At 38.6% G+C, this 22,351-nt stretch overlaps 1 protein-coding gene across 1 annotated transcript in view; it reads left to right on the plus strand.

Annotated features, from left to right (window-relative positions):
- LCOR (ligand dependent nuclear receptor corepressor) overlaps window positions 1-22,136 on the plus strand; it is a 23,189-nt gene extending 1,053 nt beyond the window's left edge. Inside the window, exons 3-6 of the mRNA XM_009323247.1 lie at window positions 9,340-9,472; window positions 14,082-14,369; window positions 17,224-17,317; window positions 20,142-22,136. Of these exons, the coding sequence (XP_009321522.1) occupies window positions 14,132-14,369; window positions 17,224-17,317; window positions 20,142-21,111 (1,302 nt within the window). The 5' untranslated portion in view covers window positions 9,340-9,472; window positions 14,082-14,131 and the 3' untranslated portion in view covers window positions 21,112-22,136. The remainder of the gene's footprint in view (window positions 1-9,339; window positions 9,473-14,081; window positions 14,370-17,223; window positions 17,318-20,141) is intronic.
- Window positions 22,137-22,351: the final 215 nt, after the last annotated feature.

The raw sequence follows: 22,351 nt of genomic DNA on the forward strand, positions 1-22,351 counted from the left end.
ATCCTTTTATTAAAGGGCTCATACGTATGGTAGATTTTGTACCGTGCTTGTTTATAACCAAGACAGAGCCTAAACGTGGGCAAGTCAGCTTTGCCAACATAATAAACTTGCAGTTTGTTTTCTTAATGAGATTATAGCTATATATGAAACAAAGGCTACCGTGCTATACGTGATTGTTGCTCAGCCCACGTGTTGAAATAATGATTGTTCTATAGCATAGGAAGGAAGGCTCATCTGTCTTGGCAAAACTTTATTTGGTGGAACTCTTAACTACTGGTTCTTCCTGCACAATGTAGAACAACATGCAGAGTGGATCTCTATCAACTTAGAAATGAAACAAAAGCACCCTTCCCTCCGCAGCAGCTAACACGTATGGCTGCATGGCTTGTTCATAAAGGAAGTACCTTGCTTACGCTGATACTTGCCATGTTGCCAGTTTGTGCTTGTTTTTGTTAAGGCATGGGGAGGAGGGTTAGGAACGCTTGCATTTAGAACAGATGTAAGGCATCATACTTTCTTTCATTGAGACTGGCAGCGGGTAAGCTGTATGTACGCTTGTGCTCTAAGGAGTTCTGTCTTGTTCGACTTACGTCATCTCATAAAAAGACCGAATTCAGTGTTTAGCACAGTCCTAGTTAAGCCATTGAATTGATTCAGAAATTAATTTTGTGGTGTGGTCATAGTCTGGGAGAATCTAACAGTGTATGGGTAGATCTTCAAAATGACTGTTTACATCTCAATCATCCTCACAGGTCCACAATAACTAAAATACAGCTCCTGAAAATCGGTGATTGTTAGGTGAAGACAAAAACTAAGAACACGAATGTCTACGGTATAGTGCGCTGATTAGGCATGGTCGTCTTGTCCTTTTCAAGCTTATACACAACTTTTAGTCAGAAGCTGAGATATCACTATTTATATTTTCATGTACTTTGCTGGGCTTTTCTTTCTAGTTTCACATAGTAAAGCGTAGCTCATGATTGTGGGTATCACTGACAAACTGGTGATGTGTTCCTTATGCTAGTGCTAGTTACCATTTACATTAAGGTTCCTCACATGGTTTCCCATTGTACTGTGTGGTGGCTTTTAAATGGGCAAAAGAAAAGATGCAGATGTGGTCACATTTGGTGTGCTCTGTGGTGTTTTGGCATCAGGGATCTAAGGACATTTTAGGATTGTGTACAGATTGACACAGAACGCAGCAGGGGCATGCGGCATCACTAGGCAAAGGCACTAAGTGAAGGGGAAGGAGGCTGTAAGTTCTGAGCAGGCTGGAGAGAAACGTAAGTTGTTAAAGGCTGTGGTAGTGTCAGTCAGCCACTGTGGGCTCGGGTAGAATAATTTTAAAAATAAAACCCAAGCAATTTCTGTCACTTTACACTTCAGTAGTCAAAAATACCTGTTTAAACCATTTTTCTTACAGCTGATTGATGAACAGGGGCAGCAAAGAGAGGTTTGTATATATGCTTGTTTGCTGCATGGCCAGGGATCACTACCTGTTTGAGGGAGTGGGGAAGGAGAGTGAACCAGTTCCATTCAAATCAGACTTGTGCCTTCTCTGTTAATCCTGGTGATTCTCCTCATGCTTGGCACGGGGCTTCTTTGGACTATGTAGGATTTTTTTTAGGGTTTGGGTTTGTTGGGTTTTTTCTTTTTTTTTCCTCCCTGCTCCCCAGCCTCTATATCAGTTCTGTTGGGTTTGGGTTTTTTTGGGGTGTTTTGGTTTGGGTTTTTTTGTTTTGTTTTTGAGGGAAGAATATGGCTCCTTTTAGATCTAGTGAGTTCTTGTATGTCAGCTGAGAGAGATGGCATGGTGGTAGTGCTTCCTTTCCTCTGCGGGTATGCCAAATTCCTACAGTTGGCAGTTGCTGATGTCATTAGCTTTGATACAGAGTTAAATGTGACTCTTGCGGGAGCCTTCAAACAGTATGGATTTAACAACATCATAATTTGAATTAAAACATCAGAGACTTAATTGTTACAAAAAAGTTTGTAACTTCATTTGGTATTTAGCCAAATGATGGACAGTCTTCAGCAGATGGACTGAACTAAATTAGAAATGGTACTAGTTTATTTGAAATCTCTTCCATTCAACATCTATAGTGATATCTTTAACTCCCCTTCTTTTTAGGGAGTTGCAGGCTCAGTCTTCTGTAGCTACTAAAACTTGTCTGTTCCTGTACATAAAGTGGTAGCAGTTGCGCTTTCTGTGCCACATCCTCTATTCTGCTTTTTTTATTGTCGATGTGCATCCTCTTACCTTTTTAGGAAAAGAACGGGGCAGGATGGGATGATTTGGGTTTGTGCTTGTACACTAAGTGAGTTACAGAATTAAAAGCTGTGTAATTGATGTTGTAGCTGGGAACAAGATAGCCACAAACCACATATTACAACAGTGTGTGGCTGTGGCTGGCCTTTTTTCCAATGAGTGCATCTTTACCAATACCCCCTTTTGGATTAGTGGAATAATTAATCAGTGTACTTGATTTTCACCTTTGAGTGACCTGTAGGTACCTGGTCTGACAAGTTCAAAACCAATAAAAATCTTGAGGGTTTTCTTCTGGATTTCATTTGCCCATAAGAATTACCTGTAACTTAGGAGATCAGTGGTTGTGCTTAAGGAGAATTGAGTTCTGGGCTGCAGGATGAGAATTGGAGGCCAAGATTAGTTTATTGGCAGAGCTGTTTAAGGGAAAAAACCTACACTTGCTCTCCCATCCATTTCAGTGATGTTGGTCCTTGCTTTTACAAGCAATCAGATTCAATTACATGCATTCTTCAAAGGATGGAGAACCATCTGCTGAAGTATTCTGAAAAGATTAATTTATTTGTAGCAGTAGTTCTACTTGCAAATGCATGGATTTTTTGGCAGTCAAAATACAAAACAGTTTTCGATAGAGAGACGGACTTAAGGGTCTTCATTTGAAAGGGATAATAAAATACAGACAAAGTAGGGAGCTAAAATATTACCAGACCTTTTTTCCCAAATCCAAAGGGTTATGTGCAATAATGTAAAGCTTTTAGAAATTGGAATTTTTTTTCCCCCATCATATAATGCAGAATACACAATTGTTTCAGTGTGGTATGATCAGAGAGAATAACTAGTTAGCTAAGGATCTGCTATCAGGTTATTAATACAGGTGCCTGTGTGCAGAAATGCATGGGTACATTGATGGGCATGAAAGACAAAAAAGACAAACTTAGCAGCCCTAACTGCCGCCTCATAGTGAGAGGAAGTAGATCGGGTTCTGTGGGACCAAACCCGGTGAGTTCTCACGTGGACAATCTGAAAATGTGGTAGTTATCAATTCCTTGTGGGCTTTATCTTTCACAGGGAAGATTTAAGATAGTATAGTTTGCAAGGTGGTTGGTGGGTTTTTTGTTGTTTGGTGTTTTGTTTTTTTTTTTTATGAAGCTTTTCCTTCTAAAACGTTGTGGTACAGAGAAGACTCGTCAATTCAGACAAATTGAATTTTAAGTGTACTTGACTTATCTCTTTTTAATTATTGTTCTTAATTTTTCAGTGTGGCTTGTTAAATAAACTGACAGAGCTATCATTACAGAAGAAATCTGTGGCTCCATGTAGAATGTTTGTATCGATGAGGTAGCCCGTACTGTCATTTGCTCATAGTTGGAGCTCAAGCCTAGTTTAATATTTATTTTTTAAAAAAAGATGCAGATAGATAAGGTCAGAAGAAAGCACCAGTAATAAGAGGGGAAATTGGAAAAAGGATCCTTAAAGAGGATTCAGTTGAGTATATTCATTGGAAAAGAAAACACTGTTGTCTAAAGCTACGTAAAGCAATTCATATGTATTTAAAAAAAAAAAGGGGGGGGGGACACATGACTAATCTCATTAGTTGGTGAGAGCAGAACAAGAAGGATAATACTGCTAAGCACATTAACTATTTTGTAGATATATTTAAGCTACAAAAATAGCAAGAGAGAAAATGACTTCTAGGAGCATATTCTGGAGTTTCATGCTGTTGATGGCAGAAGGTTGAGTCTGGTCAAGTACCTGGGCTTCAGTGTAAGGACCTCTAACAATTCTTTCAGTTGCGAAGAAGTGTGGTAGGTTACAGCATGTGAAGGAGTAATTTTAAAATTCAAAGTTACTCTGATATGATTTGGATATTTTTAAAAGCTTGGAAGTAATTGCTTTACACAAACATCTAAAAGGTAATACCATGCCATTACTTTATTATGATTAGTCATAATAACAACCTCTGAATCTGGTGTCCTTTCACTGTGGAGGAACATAAACAATAAGAAGTAAATTGTGGTAAGTGTCTGAATAATTCCGAAGAGAAGCTACTGCTATCATTTAAAGTGTTAACTCGTGAAATAATTGAAGATGGCAAAGGAAATATGTGAAAATGAGTTGAAGTTGCGGAACTTTTATGGTCGTTGATGGCTTTAAAATGTGTTTAAACTGTGTACGGAGATCCTAAGTGTGCTGGAAGATGCTCTAAAACATTTTTAATGGACTTCATCACTTAAAAAATTCAAGCATTTAAACTGTCAATTTTGTATTGGGTGGCTTTAAAATAATTTGATATGGAGGCTAAAACTTGAAGAGGCTGTTTGTGATAATCTCCAGCTGTGTTTAGTAGTAATGTGGGGTTACAGTTTTGCTTGTGCATAAATGTGAATGTAAGCATATTGTATTTCCACTGTTTTCTTTTCTCTCCCCCTACTATAGGTAATAAATGATATTCAGTAGTTATGGATCAGTCACGATAAATTTGTTTTGAATTTGATAAATCTGACATCAGTCATCTTAATAAGGAAATATTACAGTTTCTTACTATGAAAGTATGTATGTTCAGTAAGTGAGGGACATCTTAAAACTAATTAAACTATCTGAATTTTTAGTTGATGCCAAGCTGGGAACAGTTCTAAGTGCTTTAAAGGGCATACTCAGAATTGAAAATTATCTCGATAAATGTGAGAAAGAGGACAGACAGACTTGTTTTGTCACGTCACAAGTTATATATGTCTGAAAAGTGATAACGTTGTAAAAGTAGTAAACTTTCGGGGGCTATATCAAGAGAGGCATTTGTCTTAATGCCTGGAGAGGAAATTTCTTCTCTTACCTAAATGCTGGTGAAGCCTCAGCTGGGTATAGCATTTTAAGAGAGACGTAAACATGCTGAATAGCATTGCAGTGAAAGCAACGAGAATGACTTGGTCTTGAAGGTAGAAGGAAGAGAAGGAAAGAAGACAAGTCTCTGGTGCCCTTAAGGCTTGTCTACAGGAAATAGTAGATTATTCTCCTTTGCACTGGCTAAGAGTTAAAAAGACTGTACAGTCTTAAGAAAAATGAAGTGTTGGAGAAGAGAACCTAGGGATGCTGAAACATTTCTTTCTTACTCACTGTTCCTGATCTTGCCTTGGGGTGGGGTGGGAGGCTGGATTGTATCCCTAGGGTCCATGGGTCAGCCGGTCAGCCACGGGTGGTCTATGGGAAGCCTCCCTCTGTTTTTTTCCACAAAGATGGATAGGAATTATCTCACACTGTTCTAGCTTCTGGGCACTTCCCGCTCCACCTGCTTGCGGCCTGTGCCTTAAACATGAAGCTGCTGCTGCCATATCTATACAAAAACAGCCTGCATCATACCTTTCTCTTCATGCCAGAGGTTTAGCATTTAGGAAATGTTGATACAGCAGTTCTGTGAGGAGGGTCTCGATGATCCAGCACTAGTGGATCCGAGGCCCAGCTGTCCAGGATTCAGTGGTCTCTCAAGGTCACGCATTGACCTTGCATTTTGAAAACCTGAGCTCTGTATTTCTAAGGCTCTTTGACTTAATTATATAGTTATGCTCTATATCTTAACGTAAAAAAAGAGCTTTAGCCCTTTGGGAGCATGTGCAAACCACTCCAACTATCTTTTCCTGAAGCATTATTGTTCAATATAGTGGTACTGCGTGTTCGCTGATGGGATTCCAGGGATGCTCTGGGGCATGGTTCCCGCCTGAAGAGAAGCACAAAGAGAATAGAATGAATGCTGTGTTATAAATAATATGTAAAAGTAACTGGCTGGGTTTTTTTCCAGGGTGTTTGTAACCAATGACAATGCTATCTAAATATTAATAGGTTTTTCTTCTTCCTACTACCTGCGTGTTGGTACTGAAAACTTTGATGTGATTCGGGACTGTAGAGTGAGAGGATAAGACTGAAGATAGTCGATCCAAATAATGGTTATTGGGAAGAAATGGTGGAAAACGTAAAAAACCCAAACAAACAAAAAACAAACAAACCCAAACAAAACCCCCCAAAACAAAACAAAAAAAAAACCAAAAAACCCACACAACACCAAAATCCAAAAAACCAAACACACACCCCCAGACCAAACAAAAAACCCCCCCTTTTGGAAGTTGAGTTTGAATAGCAATGACAATCAAATATTTACTGTGGAAACTTGAAGTTTCCTTCTAGGGGTGAACCAGCTGCAAAGACTGCTGGAATAATTGTGACACAATTGACAAGAAAATAATTAAAAAATGCAATAAACAGTAATCTCTCCAGTATATTTTGTCTCATGTAGTCAGTGCTGTACTGCAGATGCCAGAAAATAGCTGAAGATTTTTTTCTTTGCACAAGGTTAAATCTGACTCTTTTACATAACTGTATTCTTTACATTTTGATGTCTTAGCATGGACATTGATAAAAACCATACATGTAAAGAGATGCATGCTCCTTAGTTTGAGGGGTAAGAACTAAGCACTGCCATTGCCTTGGTATTCCCCTCTTCTCCTGAATACAGATCAAATGATCCTTTATTCAGGCATTCACCAGTGTAAGCCACTTACAATTTTTTTTCTGGCTGATCCCTTTTTCGTCATTCCTTCTCTATGTAGAAAATGTACAGCTTTAGTTAGCTTAGGTAGATTAAATTGTACTCTTTATACATTACCTTTATATGAGTAATGTAAAGTACACTTGTTTATGGTGAGGCATGCTGCCGCTGAACTCAGTTTCCACCGAGTTGCTATGCTAGTACTTACTATGTATTATCTCAGTTGCAAAAAGTACTAGGAAGATTTGAAATGCATTGTGTTGGCCAAGGGTTATTTTTATTTTAGGCCTCTTCCAGAGCTATAGTCTGTCAAAGGGCAGAGTATCGGATCAAGTTGAAGGGGTAATATTTCCTTCAATTCTGAATTCTCTGTTTGTCCTTTGAATTAAAAAAGTTTTTTGCAGTGGCTTGTGGGACTTTAGCTAGAGGATGCTAATTAACTAATGGATCTTATCTAGCCAAATCTCTGTGCATCAGTTTGCAGGGATTCCTTTTAATTTAAAACTTAAAGGAGTTTGTCTGTAAACGCTTAGATGTTCCAGTGATTGTTCCAACACTTCTGTATGCCTAGATTACTTCTGTTATTAGCTAATTTGCACAATTGTCTGCTTTTTACACAAACTGATAAGCTGAGTTTACAATTATCCTGATAATGCCTAAAAGATAATGGAGTTTGACTCAGAATGGCTGTCAGTAACTAGGACAGATCCTGCATTAAACTTCGTCAGATGCAGAAACACAGTTTCAAAAAGAGGATGCAAGTATGTTCTATGAAGTCTCATCTGGAGAGTAACTCTTATAAAAATATTTGGCTTATTGTCCACAAATATTTTTATTGTGAAATCCTGTACAGGTACTTAACATATTTTAAGTATCAGAACAGTACAACTGCATTTTCAGTGTGTTCATAAAGTGCCAGTGAACCGCGGGAGCACTACTACTGGTTACCGGTGCAGGAGTACCTGGCACAGAGGTGAACGCTTTCATTATAGTTAACCCATCAGTTCAAATTCGTATTCTTAAAAGACTATCTCAGAAGCGCTAATCTTTCCTCTGAGAGCCAGCAGGTTTGAGAGCAAGCCTGGAATCTCTCTGGTATGGAAAAAAGGGTCAGTCACTTTGTGAGGTCTTTAATTCCACAGACGCTTACCTTCACAGCAAACGTGTTGCTTTACCCACCTGTCACCTCTGTCATCGCATGCTCCTCATCTTTTTATTTAGCATAAAATACTGCTTTGTCTCTATACCCTGTCTGAGATAGTATCTCCCTTTACTTTTGATAGAGAACTTTTGGAAGCTGTTGAATTACAAATCTGAGGTGAGAGCCCATGTTGTTCAGGCCAGAGTCCAAAGCATTTCATATTATTACCCTTTGCACGTAGTTCATGTGACTGCTGTGTTTGTTAATTTACTATGGGCTGGTTATGTAACCCTGCTTCATTACACCTCTTGAAGTTGAGACGGCACAAACTTAAGAATGACTTCTTCTTTTCATTTATTGTGAATTATAAATGAATTGCCAGTTCTTTCCTTCCCTTCTAGTCCTATGAGGATGTGTACCCAAAATCAACTTGTACAGTAGAGGCTAAAACCCCAGATGTAGCCTAGATATTATGGTAACAGATACTTTGTAAAGGTTAACAAAACAAAACACTCCCTAAACCCAGAGAGTGATTGTAAAAAAAAACATTCCTGCAGTAGGTAAATACAGGTAACTTTAATATAGCTTAAAATGAAAGTGGAGGGAGAGGGCCAGGAGAGAGATTGTTCTCCTAAGCAGGGGCAAGGCATTAAACTGAAGGAAATGAGGAAAGGGGTGTGTGTTGGGGGTGGTGGTGGTGTGGTGTGTGGAATCCAAGCATTTAGATTTCATATTTTTGTAACCATTGTCTTCTAGTTTCTTGAGTTGTATTTAAAATTAGTAATTTATCCTGGCATCTCACACAATTTAATTATCCTAGTTAAAACACTTGTTGTGAAATATTCTTGAGCTATCTCTTACAACTGGAAGCAACTGAGTTAGAATGAATTTTAATTCATTGCGGGTGTTGTAAGCAGCTAACTTAAGTTTATTTCACTTAAAAACAGCTACTACTGAGCCTTTTCACAAAAGGACCTGTTGGTTGCTAATGCTTGGTCATTTATTGCTCAGTTCACATGAATGCTGTGTAGAGTAAGGAGAACTTTCTGTGTTTTGCCTTCAACAGTTATTTCTTGGAACTAAAAGTAATAGCCAAAGAACAAGTGCTTGATATGAGATTTGCAGCCAAATGTTGTAAAATATCTAAATCTTCTTCTTTACAGTGGGCTCTTATTTCCCATAATGTTATCAAATCTTACAGGCTTCTGCATTTACAACAAGAAAACAGGACAAAGTACAATGTTCTGGAGCAGTCAAAAATCAAGTTGTGATTTCAAAAGATTCAACTCTGTGCTGAGTACCTAACAAAGTTTTGAATTTAGTAAAGTATTTAATGACTAAGGAACTTTATTCATTTTGGAGTCAGGAAGATCTTACAAATATTAAATATCTTTGCAGGAACATTTAGTCAGTCTGGATGAGCCAGCCTCGGAAGCTGGACAAGAAGCTCTGCTTAGACAAGAGCAAGCAAAAATCATTCGTTTTGAAAGGCAAGCGGAAGAGTTCCTCAATGCAGTCTTTTACAGAAAAGGTTGGTTTTAATTGGGGGGAAAAATGGTATCTCTCGCTGGTCTTTTTGCATGCAATGCAGGTATCAAAGATCTGACGTTCAAGTTGTCATTGTATGTTCAGTATTTTTCAGTTGTCGTCTTTTTTTATATATATATATATTTATCAAGAGTAAGAATTGACTCTTAGATAATGTAGCAATACAACAGTGTGGGCTTGGGACAGAGGAAGAGAGTATAACACATTTAAACCCTAAAACAAATCTCTCCATGAGAACACTGGTGTTTTGCACTTACGGAGGAATGACTCAGTTCTTACCCAGCAGAACTGCTCCCCTGAAACCAATGTTTAGGTGAGTGGGCTGTTTGGAAGAAGGGGCAAGTGGCGGTGGTTGTAATAGGTGGGTAATTTTGTTTGTTTTAATTTTAATGGGATGTGTACTAATGCAGTTTTTCTTAAAGGTCAGCAGTCTTCTCACTATGGTCTGTAGTGATTACCCACCCCCAGCAATCCACAGTATAAAATATTGTTGGAATAATGCTAAGAGGGATATATGGTAAATTCAAAACGTGATCAGCAGAAGAATTGGAAAATCAGTACTGTAGAATGTGCTGAGAACAATAACAGTAGCTCAATGCTAGAAAATCCTCTAAATCTCTTCTGGAGAGTTATGTCAGTGAAATGTGCTCTTAGGAAGGCACAAAACTCATTTCACTGTTTTCTACCAATCTGAGAAACGGGAATCCAGAGGTTGCTTCCAAATGCATCCTGAATGAAAGTACATTGTACTTATCAGCCTAACCCATGTGCGAGAAAATCTGCCAAATCAGTAATTCCAACCTGTCTGCTGGGGGACAATGCGAGGCTTCAGTTTAACAAATTAGAAATTGCTGTAGCCAGTCCTCAGCCCTTCCTCCCAGTGACCAAAATATTTAAAGGTGTTTTAAGTAGATAACAGTATCTTAGCCTTTCTTTTATAACTCAAATGAATAAATACAAACTATACATTATGATATATTGCATAAAGTATAGATGCATGTAGAATGGTAGGAAGGATAGTTATTGCATTACTACTGATAGTTCAGATAATGCTTTTATTCCAAGTCTTCCTTTTCAGTGGGTGTTTTTTTTTTCTCTTTTAAGGTTAATGTTTCCTTTTGCTTTTAAATTTATCCCATCTCTCTTAAATCCAGAAGGGATTGAAGAAAACAAAAATCTAGAGAAAATATATATTTTTTTCCATATTGCTTTTCTGGTGAGAGACAAAAATGCACTTCCATCACTTCCAAATTGTTTGTTAAAGACTTCATCCCTTCAACATTGAGCTTAAATTTTTATGTATGACCTGTATGGGTGTCTTATTAGAAATGCATACTTCCCTAATTGTTGGAAAACTATTGTCAGATATTGCAGTTTGGTAATGAGGGATTTAACACTGTCCATGGTCAGATACACAGAATGAAGATAATGAAATCACTTCGGATGTCTAAGAATCTTTGAGATTTTTTTTTTTTTAATATATTCTTGCTTTCCTTCCTCTGGCAAAGCTGGGCTTGGTGCAAGAGTAATAAGGGAGGGGAAGAAGCCTGGCAGGAAGTCAGTTCTGAATTCTTAGTACATCATTGTCAAGCTTGGCTGTATTTAGATTGCTTGGAAGGTTATTCTAACTCATGCCACTGCCATAAGATCCCCAGGCACTGTCATACCAAAGAGGACACAAAGAATGGCACAACTCTGACGCTCCTACGTTGCTCAGAGATGCTAGGCTCTTCTGGCTTCATGCCAGTGATTTGTTCTTTTTTTCTTTCCATCTTCACTGCCAGTAACATTTGAGACTGGTATTTTGTAGCCCAGGCAGATCAGAGAAAGTGCAGATGTTCTGTGAACAGATGCCTGTTGCATGTCAAGGACGTGCACTCATGTACTTAACATACACAGGTAATTAGCAAGATCAGCAAACTTTCTGAACAGGTTTACTGTCCATTAATCTTACGTACTTTCTCTCTGCTTTGTGCCCATGGCACTCTGACTCAGTAATGCTTCTTTCAAATATTCATACTTTCCAGTGAAAGCAGAGTGGTAGTACCTGGTTGTCTGTTACCTTTACCTTGTGGCAGGATAGGACCTTCTTTTGATGGTGTAATGAAATCATACCCTTTTTTGTTTGATACTGCCCTTCTAAGATTTCAGTATAGATAAAATACACAAAAGCTATTAAGCTTTTAAAGCTCAGAGGTACTGCATTAGACTATTTATAGCTGATAAATATTTGCTGTATTTTTCTTCTCTGATAATTTCTTGTTTTAGTTAATTTTAGTTTATTTGTTTCCAAAAAACCTAGACACTTGGAGTCAAAATAAACATCTGGTTGATTTCAAGTGATGCTGCAGAGGCACCAGCAAATATTTTCCACTCGCTTTTGAACAGCTTTAATCCCTAGCATTCAGGCTTTATATTAAGCAAGAAGCCTTTAATGTGCTAGGTAACTACCTTCTGCTTGAAAATTGAGTTTTGTCCTGAATTAGTGAGTCTATCTTGAGCAGCTCTAGAAAGATCCCAGTAGTCTCTCTGTGCTGATTCTTTGAAGTTGCAGATTACAAAGATGCATGGCTGTAGGCATATGTAATATGTTCTCCCTGAATTTGGAAATATGTTCACCTGTAAGGATTACTGAATTGTACATATGAACATGGGTGCACAGTAAAGGCATGATTCTTCTTCAGAAAACATAAGTGCCATAGAGCTCTGCGTTCCTGCCAGCCCCGCTTGTGTATGCTACAAGCACGTGTTGAATAGTTGGTATCAGTGTGATCATGCCATCAGTTTGTGCCCTTCTGGGCTCTCCTAGAGCCTTTCATATGTCCTTCAGCAGGTTTTAGTAGGGAGATTAGAAAATGGAAGAAACGTCACCATAGCGGAAAAAAGCCTCCATGCTTCTCCAGGCTTGTGTCCTTGTGGACCATTTGGGAAGAAAGTGAGAATATAGATGTACTTAAATTTAAGTTTGGCTCATCTTTTGGTGGCTTCTTAAAACTCTAGTGTCTCGTCCTTAACAACAATAAAACATCCTGTAGATTTTACAAGAAAATGATTATGTATTTACCTAAACGTCTTGGACGTTTACAGCTATTATACCCCTATAAGAATATACATGGTGACTGTATAAGGTCTTAGATTTAGAAAGCTGTGCTTAACAGGAAGGAATTTGGCCTTGGTAAGTATCTAAAGCTCAGTATGGCTTTTCATCAAAAGACACAGTAGCTGCTTACTGCTGCTCTCTGGTTTGTGGGCAACTCCATGCTCAAACCTTCATGTCAGTCATCCTTCACAGATACACGAAAGCTGGTTTGTTGGATTGATGCACTTTTGTCAAAAATGGTGACAAAAGGCAAATCTACCGCTGAAATGTCCCACAGAAGATTTTGCTAATGCTTCTAATAGTTCAATCTCAATAGATTACCTTTCAACCTGGCCAATTTTTTTTAAAGCGGAAGTAAACACTTTTCTATTGTTCTGTTTTGAGAGCTGCTTTTAAAGATTTGTTCGGTCTTCTGCTGCACAATTTTCTCTGAATGTTTCTTCAGAAATAGAAAATCAAACCTTTTGAGCCATTTCTGGAGTTGTTGTGTGGTTGTGGTGTGTTGTTTTGTTGGGGGGGTTGGGGGGGAGGGGGGGGTTGGTTTGTTTTTTGGGTTTCGTTTCTTTTTTTTCTTTTTTTGTTTTTCTAAAAAAACCAAAACTGATTTGGCCAGAGAACACAATCAGTGTTTGAGGTGAAGTGGCACGACTTAGCTTCTGTGATTTAGGAGTTACAGATTTGCTTTCACATCATGAATTACTACTGGTCTAAACTAGTGATTTCTGCCAATATATTTTTGGGTTGCCCACATCCCCAAATACCTTTGTATTTACACACTATTTCATATAAATAAATTGGAATGTCTACCTGTTCCATTTCACATTTCTTACTAATAGATTTAGCAGCTCTTCCAGAAATAGAATTACTTTTCATGTGACACATCTTGGTTTTTTGTACATGTGAAAATTCTTCGGGTAATCCCTGATGCTGCATTGATTATAATGACGGAAATGTCAAAAGGAATAGATAGAAGGGGATGGAAGACACTTGAACGTTTGATCTTCATGTGAATTATTTTGAAGAATCAGAACTATAGGGCTTTATTTCTCAGTAAACTTGCAGGGGACTGCTGCAACTTTATTCTCGTTTCTCCCCTTCTGTAGCTGCAGGTAAGTTACTCAATTCTTCCACTGAGTAACCTGTTCAATTTTTTTGGAATGAGCTTTATTACTTGGTATTTTTTTCATGGGTCTAGCTCTCCTTTCCATTTCCACACCTCTTAAAGGTCTGGTCTAATATATCTGTATTTAAAAGCAAAAGATGAGATTGCATATTTCTTTTAGGAAACTGTTATTTTGGGAAGGTTATACCAGAATTAGCAATGGTTCTTGTTCAGGTATGCTAAGACTAAAGTACATTTTCTGCAGAAACTATTTATCTTTGGCTTTCATTTTTTTCCCTAGATTTTTTTTTTTTTAATTAAACAATGACTTAATATAAAAGCTGTTTTACTTAAAGTGCTTCCTTAAAAAAAAATCTCTAATATTTACAGACAGTCCTAGGGTCTCTGACCCCAATATTCCCCTAGTGGCCCGTGAGATCATGCAGCGAATGATCCGACAGTTTGCTGCTGAATATACCTCAAAAAATAGCTCTACTCAGGACTCCAGCCAGCCCAATAGCACAAAGAACCAAAGCCTGCTGAAAGCATCTCTGGTCGCCTCCTCTCCCACGGCTGCAACTGCTCAGAACCCTGTGCTCAGCAAACTTCTCATGGCTGACCAAGACTCACCTCTGGACCTTACTGTCAGAAAGTCTCAGTCAGAACCTAGTGAACAAGGTAGGACTCTTACCAGTGTCTTGCATCCTACAGCAATCCATTAATGGCATTCTTGTTGCAAAACCAGACAATTAGAAGTTTGCCCTTTTACATAAAATGTAAAGTGGAAAAGCGGTAGATGTTTTTACAGTAAAATAATGACTAGCTAGATGTGGCTGGGAGAGAAGAGACTTTTTGAAAGCATAGACATGAGTGATTTTCCTGAGGAAGGGCAAAGGGGATGGACATGCTCCAAACTCTGGGAACAAGTGTGCTGTTCCTGATGGAAGCTGCAAGAAACAGTCTGCCAAAATAGACTGTACGCTTGCTGATAAGACAAGTTCATGTGGTCATGAAAACCATAATGTTGTCTCCTTTCTGAAGATCAGTAAACAGTCTGACTGAAGGACTGATTTATGTTCTTTCTGGTCACAGTGTGAAAACAGTATTTTGTAAAAGTCTGTGAGAAATTTCTTTGTGAAGGCTGTAAAAATGATACCCATGAACTGTACAAAACTTCCAGGCTTATGCATTTGGAAGAAATGTCTCTCTTCTACCTTAAAAATAGACTTGTTCTGCAGAGCACAGATTGAATAACTTGTAACAGTGTTGCAGAGCTTGTTTTAATTTGAAAACCTTGTTTTCCATCAAAAATGTTTTTTAACAAGCAAATTCTGTGAGTGATTATAGTATGTGAATGTTTTCTTTTTTTTCCCCTGAAACGGTTGAATAGAGGTTATCATAAGTGTATCCTACTGATAGGATTAAAATTAGCCCCTTTACACTTCTTTAGAAATGTGTTAGCATCTGAAATCATTCTATCAAATACAAAGTAGGCTGTCCATCCTCAAGTAGAAAAGGTGCCTTTAAAAAAAAAAAAAAGCCTTTTGCTAGCTAGTACAGAATTGTAGGTATCCCTTTATTCTTTGAACTTACGTTTGTGAAGCCTTCTGTAAAAAGGTTAATTTTATGTGTCCGACAATATGCAGCTTGGGCATCTGGACACTTACTGCACTTACAGCACTTACTGAAAGTTGTCGCCACACTTCAGTTACAAAACTGCAGTGAAAGGTTGTATGGTGTCTTTCTTGAAGTGAGGACCTGTACATTTATCTGGTAGGCATTTGTTTCTAGCTAATTTTATTATAAATGCATTTCACGAGTGTCTTTTGCATATATGTTTATAAATGTTACTGTTCTCATTGTGAAGCTTTTCATTGAAAGAGAGAGGGAGAGAATCAGTTTTGCTTCTGTTTTTTTAATTAGAGGATTGTATGGTGAGGAAGAAAGCAAGTACATGAACTGTTCTTTAGCTACCATGTGATGAAAAAGCTGTAAGATAATTTATAATGTTCATAACGCTTGTTATGGAATTAGAACATGTGCATATTAACTTACATCAGCAAACAGATTACTGTGTAATTTTTTTTTTCCAATTTACATTTAATGTAACTGGGAAGAGGTTTTGCCAAACTTGTTAATGAGAGGTTTGAGAGGCTGTCATGAAAGGCTGCTAGTGTGGTGCTTTTTGTTATATTTCTGTTCTAGCGGGTTGAGGGGAACCCAGCTAGTTTGTAAACTTCTCCATGGGGTATGAGGCTGGTCCTGCTTGCCCTCGGAGACTTCTAAGTCATAATGACTCTTCTGACTGAGGAAGCGTGGATGTGAGTACCTTTAGCAGCAGTCTGTGCTGTTTAGTATAGCCTCTTGAAAAGAAGGTGCTACTTGATCCAGTGTCTGTATCTTGTGGCTGCATAAGTATTGTTCAAAAGGAAGATTGAATTGTCTGCTTGCTTAAGTTTGGGTTATGGTGTGTTCCCAAATGCAGTGGGTGGAACAGCTTTCTGTGAGTTAATTCTAGTTCACTGTTTATCATGTTTTTTATCCATGTCAAATGAGAACTTTAAGCAATCTGAAAACATTGTTCTTGTGTTGGATGGTGTTTACTTGAGTAGATGGAATGAGCGAGAAGCTCTGAAATGTCTCTAGTTTACCTTGCCAACAGGTTTCGTTTATCTTTGCCTCATAAATTCCTTGTTTCAAAGTTTCCAGGAATTTCAGCTGGCTGTGCTGCTTCTATGACAATGTTGCCCTTATTAAAATGACCAGAATTTCAAGTTGTTTCAGTGCAGTGGGAGCAAGGCTTTTCTAGCAAAAAGCGCTTCCTTTTCTGTTGCCTAGAAATACGGAGTTTACGTAAGGGCTTGCAGAGGAGCATGGGTGAGCGTGAGGAGGTGCCATTAGTGCGAATGGAAGAAGCAGTCTAGCAGGAAAAACAATTTGGTCTATGGAAGAAGAGAGGGAGTAAAATGGCACAATAGAGAGGGGAAAGGCAGCAGCTCTGCCAGTAGGGACCCATCGGAGACATGGAAAAAAGGATGAAACTAGCTGCCAGGTGAGGAGGAATCTCACATTTATGTGTGTGTGTTCATTTGAAAGCGAGTTTCCAATGTGAAATTCTCAATGAATTTTCCTATGGAGATGTGGATCAAAAAAATGTCAACTACTGGCTTAAAGCCCCCCAGATCTTAGAAACTTGAAGAATGTCTCATTTTTAGGACTGATGAGGGTTAGTTATGTGATAGGCTGTGTTGTATCCTGAACTGTCATTTGTAGGTCATCTTTTATTCTCTGGCCCTTGTAATAGATGTGCTTTTAGTTTTGCCAAATTTTGTTGTGAATTCTGAGGACTATATTGAAGTCACTTGTAAGCCAAATTGCAAACAAATCCAAGCCTTAGTCTGTTTAAAAATAAAATAAAATAGAAAATGCTGTGTGCTAAGTATGACTTTAGTCCAAAAGCCTTGTTTTGTCAAGGGACAACGTGGCTGATCCTGTTTCTTCAAACACTGAAGTAATTCTTTTGTCTCTACAGACGGTGTGCTTGATTTATCCACTAAGAAGAGTCCTTGCGCCGGCAGCACCTCTGTGAGTCATTCTCCAGGGTGCTCCAGTACTCCGGGAAATGGGTAAGAGAAAGCAACTTACTATGACCTTTTAAAACTGTTTTTTACTAAAAATGTGTGCTTACCTCCTGTTAATTTTAACTTACTTCTGGTTTTAACCCTTTGGAGTAATGTGTTTTTCAACTTGTACCTTTGGTAAATACCTTCATCCCACCTGCCAAATAAGAGTTGTTGCAAACTGAGGCAGGTTTAGCTTGCAGTTAAGAACTCTAATATCTGTTATTTTGGCCAGTTTTGTACTTAGCCAAAGATCTTTCCATTACCTACTTCTTGGGTTCAGTGATAAGTGATGTCCGTGGAGATGCAAGTTCAGTTAAATGTATGAAGAGTCTTAGAGGCTTTGCAATATAATTCAGATTTCATTTCACTTAAGGGAAAGTTAGCTAACAGAAAAGTTTATTTTAGTGGTAGCAATGATTTGGGTGATGAACCTAGCTGAATTAGATTTAAATCACTGCATGCTCTTTGTTAATATTTCCTAGCATAAACCACAACTTAAAAAAAGAAAAGGTGGGGGGGAGTCTGGTAGTTCAGAAAACTTTAAATATGGCTTTTTGGATTTGTGACTGTACTGTAGCACTGAACAAGTTTTTTGGTTTTTTTTTTTTTGTTTTTTTAAATATGTGGTGTACTAGTCTTGCCTTAATTAGTTCAAGGTGTGAAAGATTGTTATATCAACAAAACTTCTTTAAGGTTTCATATTTCTAATGGTCACTGTTTGCATACGTTTAGAAACCCTTTACTCTTAGCTAGGATTGAGTTAATTGTACTGGAGAGGCGGACTGGGAGTAAGAGGGATTTTGGGTGTTGATGGGAGAATCTTTTCTTGAAGCTGCTGTGAACAAGTAATTCCTTTAGTGAAGTACAGAAACAGTACGTGGTTTGAACTGCCATTTAATTGCTGGGTTTAGCTTTACAATAGACTTTGAAAAACTAGAAGTTTTAAACTAACAACCCACCACCACCAATCCCATGTACTGGTAACAACTGATTTAACTTTTGCATTTTTCTCTGGAAAAATATTACTGTCTCAGATTTCTTCCTTCAAGATTACTTTTTCTATTTAATATTTCCATTACTAAAATACTTCAATCCTTGTTTAAAAGTTAGTCTTAATATTTTTTCACAATTCCTTAGCATAAACCTTCCCCACCAGCTCTTCTCTTTCAATTCTGAACAGGTTATTTCCAACTTTGTTTTCCTAAGAAGGCAGCAGAAGCCACCGAGGCTGTGCATTGTTTGTTCCCTTGTTTGTGTATCAAGCGAGGGCCGAAGTCCAACACACAGAGATGACAGGGCCAGCATCTGGTGCTGTCCTGATCAGTTCTGTGGGTCCAGAGAGGATGTGGCATACTGGCACCTGTGGTTACTTGTACAGGTGTGTGGTAAATGAGGGTGACTGCAGTCTGTTTAGCATCAGTGAAATCAGTTGTGACCCTCTGTCCTAGTTAGCTGCCAGTATGACCTTTATTTAGGCGTAGAATCACTGGTGCGCATTCTGATGCTGATACATGCTGTAGAAGGGGCAGAGAATGCACATTGCTTGAGAGAGTTCTCTGGAATAGCAAACTTTCATTCATTTCTCTGGATTTTGTTCTGAATCCTTGTTGACTCTTGTTACCCACTTCAACTATAACCTATTGCATCCTGGAGAGAAGCTAGCAGCATATGTATCGAGTACTATGTATATTACATGCCAGGTCCTTTCAGTGGATGTCTTTTTCTCTAAAGATTTTTTTTTTTTATCCCAATGTGATGTTAAAAAGAATAATGTAGCTTTTCAGCAGTACATATCCTATCCTTAAATAACGCTGACTTAGCTAGAGGGCTTTACACGCCAGTATAGTGTCCCAGAGCATTAAAATAGAATTGCTTACTAGTCTTTTCGTTAATCTGTATGTTGAACATGGAAAAATTTGGGGGTGGATTTTGAAACTAGTGTGACTTAGTTACTACAGGGGCTAAGCAAGCAAAATATTAAAATACACGTGTTTATCTGCAGTAGTAGTACTTTGTGTCATAGAAAGAGCACTTGTGACGAAAGGAAAATGGTAAAAATGCATACCCCTTTTTCTGCTATTAACCCTTGACCTGGATGACAGTTGGAACTTAGCTCTTTTTTTTTTCCTAGCCGTGCTATGTATCGCATGAGAATCGGGAACATGTATATATGCAATTAGTTGTTAAGAGAGCAATTTGGTAAGTCTAGTGTAATACAGTGCTTTCATATTTGGCGCTTAATGAAAGTCAAGCAAATACCTTTAAGGCCTGCTAAGCATTTTTTTCTTTCCATCCTGAGCAGCAATTCGTCAATATGATGTAAGCAAACATCATCCAAGGTTTCCACCTATGTGTAGATACTGCAGGTGGCAGTCATATTTGCATGTTGAATATGTTGCACTTTGGCTTACTCTTTTATTACTGTACTTGTTTAGTGGTAACGTCACACCAGTAACACAGTTGTGTGTAGATCTATGGCGATTGATTACTACTTTGTAATTAGGGTGCTATTTTCAGACGCTTGCGCGAAGTCTTTTCTACTCCGAGAATTTGTGAACCCAACCAGAGACCAGCCAACAGGTTTCATTTTTCTTTGCCCAAAAAGCTTCTCTTTTTTTGCGAACAAGTTTTAAAACTGACTGATGCTGAGACTTAAAAAAAAAAAATTAAAATAAAATGATAATAATAAAAAAAAATTTAGAGAAAAATAAATACACAAAAAGTGATGTTACCCAAGCAAGGCCTTCTAATAAAGGAGTGGCCCCCTCACCCATCCCTCCCTACCTGTGCAAGTCCTGCTCACATCAGTTTCCTTCCATCCAATTAGGCGACCTGGGAGACCCAGCCAGCACCATCCGGAGGGACTACAGAGTGGTGATGGGGTACCTCCAAGAAGCTTGCAGGATGGAACCAGGGAAGGTTATGGCCACTCCACATCTCTTAAAGTACCGCTGGCTCGATCACTCCAGATTAGTGAAGAACTGCTGAGCAGAAACCAGTTTTCTACGGCTGCCAGCCATGGGCCATCTGGACTACAGAATCATGGACAGCACTTAATATTATCCAGGGAGGCTTCTTGGGCAAAACCACACTACGAATTCAATTTCAGCCGCATGAAATTCAGGGGAAATGGTGCACTCAGCAACATCAGTGACCTTCCTTTTCTTACAGAAAACTCTGCCTTTCAAAAAATGGCACTTCAAACTAAACAGGATGGGAAAAAGGACATGAGCCATTCGTCTCCTGTGGATTTAAAGATACCACAAGTTCGAGGCATGGACCTTTCATGGGAGTCCCGCACTGGTGACCAGTACAGCTATAGCTCTTTGGTAATGGGTTCACAAACGGAGAGCGCGCTTAGCAAAAAGTTAAGGGCTATCCTTCCAAAACAAAACAGGAGAAGTTTGCTGGATGCTGGACCAGATTCCTGGGGCTCAGATGCTGAGCAGTCTACCTCTGGACAGCCATATCCCACCTCAGATCAAGAGGGAGATCCTGGCTCCAAGCAACCTAGGAAGAAAAGAGGGAGATACAGACAGTACAACAGCGAGATACTGGAGGAAGCAATCTCTGTGGTTATGAGCGGGAAAATGAGTGTTTCCAAAGCTCAGAGTATTTATGGGATCCCCCACAGTACACTGGAGTACAAAGTTAAAGAGAGGCTGGGCACTTTGAAAAACCCTCCAAAGAAAAAAATGAAATTAATGAGGTCGGAGGGGCAGGATGTTTCAGTAAAGATTGAATTAGATCCCCAGGGAGAAGCAGCACAAAGTGCGAATGAATTGAAAGATGAGTAGGGATGTTGTAGAGTGCCAATTACTTTGCAAACTGGGTGAGCACTACTGCATAGTTCAACCACCACTGAGCACACCTGATTCTCCTATTTACTGCAATGCTCTTTCCTTTGCAGTTTAGCATAGACTTGTGTGGACACAAGTGAAAGGTGTGCTCTGAATGTCACATTGTAAATTTTTCTAGCCTGGTATGGCACAGTTTCCCTCCTTCACCTGCCCACTACCACCACCACCACCCCCTTTTTTTTTTTCTTTTGCCTTTTGCATGTTTCTCTGTAATAGACAGTTGAGTTACCTCACAAAGAATGCAGATCTGTGGAAGTGGACGTCTTGCCTGTAGAGCCTGCTTGAACTTCTGGTGTTGGATTTTTCATGTCTGCCTTTACAGAAATAAGTCCACTTTGTTAAACTGATACTCTCTTAAAACCAGGCTTTTTTTGAATGAGAATCAGACTGTCATTCTTCAAAATGTTTCAGAAATCTTTTTTCCCCTCCTTTTCTTTGATCCAGTTGATTGAAAGATCTGAGCTAAATCAAGTTATTTAGGAATGGTACCTTTCTTGAACTCAGAGATTTGTTGATTAGATGGATAATCAATTGGGTCTAATTAGGCTCTCCACTATTTTCTTTCTAAATTAAACATACTTAGCATTCACTGTCTGCTTAGTGCTCACCCGGAGGGGAGGGGAGGGAAAACTTACATACACTACCTTCAGAATATGTCAGTTAATTATTTGTAACACTACCTTTGCTATAATTTTGTTTGATATTTTTGAAGGGTGATATTTAGACTCACCTGCTTGAGGATGTAGCCTTATCTCACGGAAGACAAGCTTCTCACAGTCAGGAGCAGTCAGGGTACACTAAATGATGTATTAGGGTATGCCTCATTCTAACAGAACTATGGTTCTTTGACCTTTATGCTTTTTACAGACTTGATTCTGAGTTTACTAAACTATGTGGTTCCAACAACTAGTTTAAATGACTCTAATCTGGGGAAGGGGGATTTGTGTAACAAACTACTGTGATATTGCAAAAAAGAAAAAAAAAAAAAAGGAAAAAAAAAAAGCCCACAAAACAGTGATCTCAAACGTTACAACCTCAGTAGTCTGCCCAAATATCCACATTAGTGAAGGAGCTTGTTAATGTTCAGGGAAGAAGTAAAACACTGGTAGCCTGATCTAATTCAGGCTCTGCATCATATCTATCTGTAATACTGTCAGGGTCGAACACTCAATGAACG

The sequence above is a fragment of the Pygoscelis adeliae genome, unplaced genomic scaffold (assembly GCF_000699105.1).
Source record: "Pygoscelis adeliae isolate BGI_AS28 unplaced genomic scaffold, ASM69910v1 Scaffold294, whole genome shotgun sequence".
NCBI classification, from domain to species: Eukaryota; Metazoa; Chordata; class Aves; order Sphenisciformes; family Spheniscidae; genus Pygoscelis; species Pygoscelis adeliae.